The 9,476-nt window shown below is 45.8% G+C and overlaps 1 protein-coding gene across 2 annotated transcripts in view; it reads right to left on the bottom strand.

Annotated features, from left to right (window-relative positions):
* Positions 1-1,243: 1,243 nt before the first annotated feature.
* sesn1 (sestrin 1) overlaps positions 1,244-9,476 on the bottom strand; it is a 73,539-nt gene continuing 65,306 nt past the window's right edge. The window contains exons 1-9 of one of the 2 annotated variants that reach the window (XM_079526721.1): positions 7,128-7,364; positions 6,083-6,148; positions 5,768-5,968; positions 5,132-5,314; positions 4,527-4,763; positions 4,138-4,392; positions 3,524-3,714; positions 3,291-3,435; positions 1,244-3,197 (exon numbers count right to left, since the gene is read on the bottom strand). In XM_079526721.1, coding sequence (XP_079382847.1) covers positions 3,111-3,197; positions 3,291-3,435; positions 3,524-3,714; positions 4,138-4,392; positions 4,527-4,763; positions 5,132-5,314; positions 5,768-5,968; positions 6,083-6,148; positions 7,128-7,229 — 1,467 coding nt within the window. In that variant the 5' untranslated portion in view covers positions 7,230-7,364 and the 3' untranslated portion in view covers positions 1,244-3,110. Of the gene's footprint in view, positions 3,198-3,290; positions 3,436-3,523; positions 3,715-4,137; positions 4,393-4,526; positions 4,764-5,131; positions 5,315-5,767; positions 5,969-6,082; positions 6,149-7,127; positions 7,365-9,476 lie in introns of those variants that run through there. The other variant, XM_079526720.1, reaches the window with a different exon arrangement.

Genomic DNA, 9,476 nt, shown 5'->3' with positions numbered 1-9,476 from the left:
GAGTGCTGTTTCAAACATTTTGCTTCTCAAAGCCTTTATTATTACACAGATATGGGGCCAGGCAGTGCTTACAAGCTACACCAGGTAAAAGTACAGCGTTTCAAAGTCACATCGTTATTACATCAAAACAAATGAGAAACGGCACTTAAATGTAGTAAATCCCCACCTTAGTTCCCCTGTCTTCATACAATAGTGACCTTAACAACAATCACAAGACAAGCAAACGTTTCAGGAAAAATATCTCATTATCCAGAGTTAATAACATTGTTCTCCATATAGAATTTCTCATATTGATATGAAGCAGACGGATTGAAAGACTGTGTGATTATTCTTTTTGTAATAATGACCGAATTATAAAGGCAATTGTTTTGTCAATGGAGAAAACAAATACTGTGTGTGTGTGTGTGTGTGTGTGTGTGTGTGTGTGTGTGTGTGTGTGTGTGTGTGTGTGTGTGTGTGTGTGTGTGTGTGTGTGTGTGTGTGTGTGTGTGTGTGTGTGTGTGTGTGTGTGTGTGTGTGTGTGTGTGTGTGTCCGTCCACTGGAAAACACTTGTTTGAATAGATAGATTACCGCCATAGCTCATCCTTGTGCAGCTTAAGGAGTTTTCCTAGAGAGGTTCAGAGGTCAGGAAAGAAAACAAACAAAGGTAACCTGCCTGTAAGGTATCCCCCTTATCTCTATTCCAGACTATGGTCAGGCACAAAGTCCTCCTTCTAAACAATAAAGAGAAACCTTGAGCGAGACTAAACTGCCCCAAAGGGATCGGGGCATTGGGTGGCTCTGTACTAGCCACACAACTCCAGAACCTGTACAGTACATGAGATCCACATAAAATACTCCGGACTGTGCACAGGACACAGACCGAACAATTCCCCTGAGTTCAGCATAGTGTTGAGTAATGTCACTCTCCCAATACCTTGGGAACTGGGTCTAATTCAGATACATGGAACGCATGGTCTCAGAATGACATTCCATGCCATGTTATGAATCGTCATTGCATAAAAGCGTGCAAAAATTGTATGAGCAGCATATTACTGGTTACGTGATATGCCTATGTACTGGACATATATGGAATAGTGGAAATGCTCTTTGTTCAGAGTTCAGACGAATTTAATTGTGCTATAACTACTTGTTTCCTGAATACAGTAAGTGTAGTAGGCCTTTCTGTGTGTAATGTGCTCTCTCTAATGAGGCAATGGAAACAAATTGGTTAGGGAGAAAACTACAAAGGATGCACACAGATTCAGTATCATATTTTATTTTTTTCTTTCATTTATCTTTTGTTTGTTTTTCATATAAAAAAAGTGTCAGTAACTGACATCAGTCAGAAGTTCGATATAACATCCACTTCCTCTCAAAACCACCTCCAAATGATGTACCATGCTATTATCATCACCATCCTCCTCCTCTTTACATCAATCATTCATCTGTCCAGTTGTCTCAATCCATCCTCAGAAGAAGAATGCAGTACTTTACTGGTTTTAGTAAACAAAAAGAAAACCACAGAGGGTCCATTCCTCCATCCAAAAAAAAGAAAAGAAAAAGCTGCTTTTGCACTGGTTAGGTTTTCTCCCCACAAGGGAAAACAAGCACAGCTACAAAACCTTCTGCGCTTGACAGTTTACCGATCGCAGGTGGCCCAGTGTGGGCCCGGTTCCCTACTAACAGGAGCAGGGAAACCCAAAAAACATGAGTCTTTCTGCTCGCCAAAGAGCACTTCTTATATGTTTTATAGCGAAAACAGAAGAGGTATTTATTTACTGGTAAAATTCACAATCCAAAGCTTTGAAAGTGTTAGGGTGACCAGGCAGCTGGGATGAGTGGAAGACAGACAGGTGTGGTTGGGGGACAACCGGAACCAAATCCCTCCTGGAAGACCTGGTTTCTAACTTTCTTTCTTATCAGCTTTTTACTCTTCTTTAAAAAAAAAATCTTACCAGAAACATAAAATACAACATCAAACAAAAATGATAAACAGTCACCTCACAATAACACAGCTACAGCAGAAGCGGGAAATCTCATTCCTTCAAAGTGCCTCGCTTTTTTTTTAACGCTTGAAATTCCAAAAGACTTTTTTCCCCCTCTCTCTCGTCTCAATATTTTCTCTTTAACACACTCTCTCTCATCCACACTTGTCACAAACACAGGCTCGCTCACACGCATACAACCAATAGGGCTCAGACAGTGTTCTTTTTAATGAGTTTCTCTCCTCTGTTTTTCACAAACTCCTTAGATTAGCTTACATAGACAGGTTGGGCTGGGTTTGGGTGGGGGGGGGTTGACATAAAGGGGAGTAATGCAGTGGATTTATGATGGATAGGGGTGAGGATTTTTGGGGCGGGGGGGGGGGTTGGAGTGGGGTTAAGGGGAAGGAGGATCAATATGACCCCGTGAATACGAGAGCAGCAGCATCAGCACGTCTACACACTGTGCTGGGTAGTTTCAGGCACACAGAATTACACTGCCCAAGTAATGCTTCCGTCTCCAGTTATCATTAATGAAAACAGCAACCACATCGATTGCGACAAACATCAACCTCTCGATACAAAAAAAGTAAAAAGGTATTAAAAGAAAACTAAAAATAAAACAAATGACTACATGATCAAAAAAAGTGCACAGGCCATTTAGACTGCACTGCTTTCTGGAGAATCGCTATGGGTCGTCACACTTTTCAGGAGATTAGCAACCACTGTGTTGCATTGCATGGTGGAATACTGAAAGGCTGGCCTTGATGCCTCCTGTGTCAGTCCTCTGGCCCCAGCACAAAGTCCCTGTGATCGAGGGAATTTGCTCCAGGCTGCCCTCTCTTGGTCGGTTTTGGCACTGAAGGCAACGAGAGGAGCTTCTGTATCCACCACCAGTTGAGATGATGCATTTCTTTTTTTTTGCAGCTCTCTTGCTTTCTTCTTTTGACTCTCTCTTTTGTTCTGATCCTTTTTCGCTACATCCAACCAACATGGGGACACCGTTGACACAAACCGGGGCGTTTTGCCTTTCTTTCTTTTTAGCCTCAATTTTCCTTATTTTTCTTGAAGTGTCCCATAATGAGCGACAACAATGACAGAAAAAAGACAACGATTAAACGACAAAAAAAGAAAAAAAAAGCACTTCATGTCATGTAGCGGGTGATCGCTCTCAGAGCGTAGAGCAGTTCTGCCTGCATGCGCGCTTCCATAAGAAGCAGATTAACGTGAACCTACAAGAGACGAGAGAGAGAAGAAGGGATGAGTATATACCCTACCACACAACCTAATGTGTTGCTCCAAAGCTTCTATACGTTTCCACTCACCTTCTCGGAGTGCTGAAACTGCCTCCAGAAGCTTTCATACATTCGTTTGGTGGTCTTCTCAGGGCTACACACCATGGTCTTGATGTAGATCTTAAAGCTACGGTCCAACAGCTGGTTAATCTCTCCATAATCGTAGTCATCATACCTGAGAACCACAGAGACAAACCACAACGTTATAAATGATGTCGAGCGACATTATGACAAAGCAGCTTCTCGACTGGTTCTGGACTGACCTGATGCCAAACATGCAGTGGATGTAGTTCCAGATGGCCCTGCGTAGCATGGAGGTATCCACATCCTTGTGCATGGCCATGGTGTTGTAGGTCAGATTGTAGGCCATTTGGAACTTCTCGTCCAACAGCTGACCGACGTCGGGATACAGCCGGTTGACCAGAGAGTAGCCATGGTCCTCCCAGCTGTAGTCCTATGGAAAGATAAGAACAGGAGAGCGGTTAGTGACAGGTCAATCAGGCAGTGGTTAATCATATTTTGACATCGGCGTGGCATCTTGGCTGTTCAGCGTGTGGGGGAGTGTTACAAGTAGGGTTGACCCGATCCGATCATGTGATCGGAAATTGGGGTCGATCACGTCATTTTCAAATGATCGGAATCGGATCGGGAGCTAAAAAACATGATTGGGATATCCCTAGTATCAATATTATATCATGATATTAGACTGGATATTGTACTATAGTATGGCATACGTTTCCTATAAAAATATAAATATCGGATCTGGAAAAATCGGTATCGGCACATACTCAAAATCAGATCGGAATCGGGAGCAAAAAAGCGTGATCGGGACATCCTTAGTTACAAGCATGCACAAGAGGGTGCAAGCAGCATTTACCTGCACTCTGAGGGTGGGTACATGCTCCCCCCTCCTGGAGAAGTCCTTGTAGCCGTAGCTGGGGTCCTCAAAGTGCCGGGAGACATCTCTGGAGGGGACGCACTCCTCGTCCTCTGACGTGGTCACCAACATGCTCTCAGTCTTCTCCCTCTCAAAGCGCGTGGCCATCTCCTCCTGGCTGGCCTCCTCCTCGTCTCTGCACTCCTGAAGCTGCTTCATTTTCTCCATTAGCACCTCAACCTCACCAGACACCTCCTGCGCACACACAGAGCACCAACATGTTCTGGGTTAGGGTACGATGAAGTGTACTGTCGGTGGGTCGTTCCGTCTCATTCATCATAATGCACAGAAATGAATGCAAAATGTCTAAAACACTCATTTTTGCTCACCTCGTTACCGAAGTGGTCGTTGTGGAGGTAAGCATGTCCATTGCCGTTGGCGATGTCACAGACGCAGTACTGGCTGAGGGAAGGAGGTCGGAATGTGTGTCCGCCGTTGCAGTGGATCTCGGGGGTGATGCCGCAGCCAAAGGTGAAGGAGGCCAGGGAGTGGTAGTGAGTGAGGAGAACCACGGCGTGGATGAGCTCTGCTAGTGACCAGCTGTGTTCCTCAGCTTTGAGCAGGTGCTGGAGAAAAAAGAGGAGAAACGGAGAGAGAAAGATGTTATAAGTCTACTGGCTCCGACATCAACATCCATAACCTTTTAGGACACAGTTTAGGGAAAATGTTCTAGTTCTCACACCATTTCTTCCCCTAACTAACTACCCCCCTGTGGGGGGGTAGTTAGACCCTCACCACTGGTTCTGTTCTCGCTTGCTTTACTTAAGCCCTATGCCATACAGCTGCCATGACCCTCACAAGGGGCTTCCAAGTTACACTCTGGACCTCTCCTACAATCTCAGACTATTACACAAGGCCCGCCTTTTCCCCCCCCTTTGTCCTGGTGTTGTCCACCCTGTGGCCTGTGTGCCCGTTCCCACCCAGTTCTCTTTACCTCGATATGTTCCTTGGTGAGCAGCCAGGGTCGGTGTGCCAGGATCTTGTTGAGTTCACTGAGGTGCTGTAGCTTCTGCGGGGCGCCCTCCAGGCCGTTGAGCCACTTGGGGTCGCCGCCCACCTGGAGGAAATCGTTGACGTGGAGGTTGACCAAGTAGGAACACTGGTGCCTGGCTGCTGCCTACAGAGGTTCATCGCAAAGAGACAACCAGGGTTAGAACGTCCAAGTCTGTTGCAGTGTAGTGTGTATTTATTCATACAGCTTATCTTCAACTTGGCGACAGAGTTGTAAAACCTCTAGACGAAGTTCTATCTCCAGCAAACAGCTAAAGCTAAGCTACTGCTATTAGCAAATAACCACTTTAACAATATATCTCTGCTGTCGGGAAGAAACCACCCAACTCCTGTACATTTTTCAGGACATTTTGAAAACAAAGGAATATTGCCTCATCAAAGTTGATGAGGCAATAACCTAAAAAAAGAGGTTGGCTAACGAATTGGCTATTGGGAAAAAGCCAATGATAACAAATATTTTATCAGATCTATTACATATTCACTTTGGAGTCCTTGACATGAAAATGTTTGACAACCACTGCTGTGATCAGCCAACGTGAGGGTGCTTCTTATATTTTACCATGATGCCTATGTAGTGGCGATAGTGCAGAGACAAGGGGCCATCCATCTGCAGCAGGTAGTGCTGTGTCCGGAGGAAACTGTCCAGGTACTGCGGGTGGAAGCCCATGACCAGGGAGATGTTGTCGAGGCGACCGAGGGCTGCGAACGCGTCCTCAAATATCGATTGCGTCCTGGTGTCCACTTTGCTGACTTGAAGGATCTAAGCGGGTGATCAGCAATACACAATGTCATTAATTGACCATTAATTAATATGTTCCTAATATATTACAATACAGTTGCTATTATAAAAGGGAGATGAGATAGTGACAAATACCTCTTTTTCAGGGATAAATCTGCTTGGTCCATTACCAAGGGGCCTTGGGATGCGGACTCCCAAATCCTGCAAGACACAAGAGAATTTGGTTTTAAAAACTGTTATAAAAGGAAACTAGTCTTCAGATAAACTTCAGGTTCAAGCTTTTTCGAAATTCGCACCCTCCAGCCGCCCGCAAGCACACAGAGCACTGCTGTGCTGGGTCACCTACCAGCTGCCTCGACGCTCCAGTCACTTTTCCTTCTCCAAGTTATCCAGACTCCAGTCCAGTGTGTATGAAGTCTATGAAACCAAATGCGCTTTGTTTCTGTAGGCTACTGTAGCCTACTGTACTGCAGCAAACCTATCGCGCTGCACAGACACGCCGATTGATTTCGGAAAACTATATAAAAATACAAGACAACTGCGCTGTGTTTTTAAAACATTATTACACTGTAGGAAAGTTATCTATAGGAAATTTAACTATTTATATTCCGAGCTCCAGGGGTTCACATCTAACGAAAATCACCAAAGAAAGAATAATTAAGGAAATACAAATACAATACATGAATACAACTATAATGTCCGTTCATATCCTCTACTAAAGGATTAGTGTTTTTCGGCTAGTGTTACTTGTCCAGACATGTCCCCAGCAGAGCAGTTCCCTGCTGCTGCGCACAATGAACGAAGTGGATGAATGAATGGTAGCCAACGAACGGGATAAGATAGAATCCGAGAAAATGGTTTCAATGACACGGGTTTATTTTAAATCCCGCAATCAAATCAATGACACATCGACACTTGATATGATCAGGGAAAAAACAGGACCCATCCATTATAATGTTGACCGATGACAAATAGGATCAAACTCCTCAAACGCGTAAACAACCTGGGACACAAAAGAAAGGACTGCACTGCAGCTTCTCTGCTCACATTCAATGAAATCACCCGACCAACATCATGACATTCATATATAATCAAATATGCTAAATGAAGACTGTCTAAAGTGTCAAAACGTGCATGCATTCATAACGGGAACTTTAATTTGCCTTTCTTTTAAACGTACCTTTTTGCTCATCCGTTCACAATGAGTGCATATCTTTAGCAGGTTTGTCACGGTTAAAGAATTATTTTCCACATTTTCCGAAGGTGCGATTGCGTGCCTCATGTCGTGTTCGGTTTGCAGCTCAATTTTGGCGGATATAAAAAAAATTATGAATGTAATTTGAATGGCTGTTTCCCTCTTGTCTTTGTTCCTTGAGGCACTGGGTAAAGTGCTCCGCTGGCCGCTGTCAGCTGTCGGAGCCCCACACAGCAGAATAACGTTATGTCTCTGCACATACATTCGGTAAATAAGCTGAGGTCTGTGTGACCGACGTGCCCCGCAGCCAATCGCAGCGCGAAAACAGCCTCCGCTCGACCAATAGCGGGAAGAGGCCTGCCCCAAGGGGGGCGGAGTGTACCGTGAGGAGAGTGGGGGTCTGTCTGTCTAAACGTGAGCTCACTGAAAGAACAAACCCCCAGCCCTAAGAAAACATAATCACTTAATATGTCTCCTTCTTTTGTTCCTTGCAGGCTGCAAGTTGCAGCCATTGATCATGATCGACTCTACGAATCCCGCCTCTGTATGCAAAACAGTGCAAACAAGCCACTGCTTGTACTATGCATTGATATTTGCAACAAACATGATTCAATCAATTCCCCCTACCTAACCCTATGATGAAATGGGCCACAATGATTCATGATCTAAATTTATTTGAACACCAGCAGCTGATAATAAGTGCCTTGTTGTCTGTGTACGCTTCTATGTGTAAAGTACACCCTGAGAGAAAAACAACCATACATGCAGCAGCAAGCCCCCCTATTGACTGGTGTACAGTGTACTGGGGGGGGGGGGGGGGGGGGGGGGGGGCTGTGGGGGGGGACCGCCAAAGCCCCCCCTCCAGTCTAGCAGCAGTACAAGGGCAGTAACCACCATAGCTGTGTGGCAGTAGCACGCTGATCATCAGCACGTCTGCCCTGCATACAGTGGGATGGGTACCTGCAGGACCTGCTGCAACAACAACAGGCATTCAGGAAAGCACCGTTATATTTTGCCGTACAACCAACCACCACTGGCTTTGCGCCACAGCCTATCACACCACAGATAGCGTACAGCTCCTCCACCAATCAGCCAGGGCCAAAGGACTCCTTCAAAGCCAAGGAGGAAGTAGAGATAAGGAAGGCAGCTCTAATAGCTTTGTTTATCCCAGCTCGACAATAACACCAGCAACTGGTACAGTGTGTTGGCCTGGTTTGGTTATTATAGAGTCAATAGCTGTTCTTTAGTTTTATCAGAAGTGATACGCTGGAAATGACATTGTGCATTGAACACAATGTGTTAGGGGTGTTTTATTCCTTTATGGTCTGCTGGCACTGCTGGGGAAATGATTAAGCCTAAGTCAAGTGTGTTGATTGCCAGCTATCCAATAGTGTATGCAGTGTGTGGGTGCACAGCACACATGTGCGCGCACGCACGTGTACAAGCGAAAGGATACCCAATAAAGAACCCCCATAAACAAGTTGATGATGATGGGGTGGAAAGAGGGAGTCAGATCGTTGTCACCCAGCAAAGTCGAGGCATCAGCTACGCTCTGTCCAGGAGCCCATGCCTGGTCATTTTGTCCCTCAGCGCAGATAGCCACAGAGCACCATATTCAGCAGGTTCATTGTGTGGGCCTAACCCCCCTCCCCCTCCCTCCCCTGATGCCACACCGTGGGGGTGCAGGGCAGCAGTAAACATGCCCCTGGGGCTGGAGTCAGCACTCTGCTGGGTGACAGCAGCACTGGGGCCGCTGTACTGGGAGCCCCATGGCTCAGCAAAGCTGCAGAAGAGGCTGGTCAGCGTTAGGGCTTATGATATGCACCAACCTTTTCACATAAAACCGCTTAGGCCCAGGGTCCAGGCTCGTGAACGGGGCCAAGCACTATTGTCAGAAGGCACACACACACTATGTTGTGGAGCTTTACTGTAACTCATGTCATGGCCTGTGTGTGCGCGCACGTGTGTGTGTGTGTGTGTGTGTGTGTGTACATGCATGCATGTACTGTATGTGATGGGAGCTGTAGTGGCTATGTCATGTGTGGTGCTTACGATAGCATTGTGGGTGCGTTCGGAATTGCGCACCGGGAGTGTACTCGGCTCGCCTATTAGTTTGTATTGGCAGTGCGCTCACTCAGTGTGCCTATATCTGAACGCACCCTGAGTGTATTTGGGTTGGGAGACTCCACAGGTTTCACCTCAGGTATGCACACATCTTCAGAATAACAGGCCACCGGCAACAAAGGGGTTCCATTGATGCTTGCCTTATAGTAATTAGAATGGGTGTATTTCCATGGGCACAAATATCCAGATACAATGTTTCCTATTAAACCT

Source organism: Electrona antarctica (genome assembly GCF_951216825.1).
Source record: "Electrona antarctica genome assembly, chromosome: 17".
NCBI lineage: Eukaryota > Metazoa > Chordata > Actinopteri > Myctophiformes > Myctophidae > Electrona > Electrona antarctica.
Note: the sequence above shows the minus strand (reverse complement) of the source record. Positions and strands in the feature narration are given on the sequence as shown.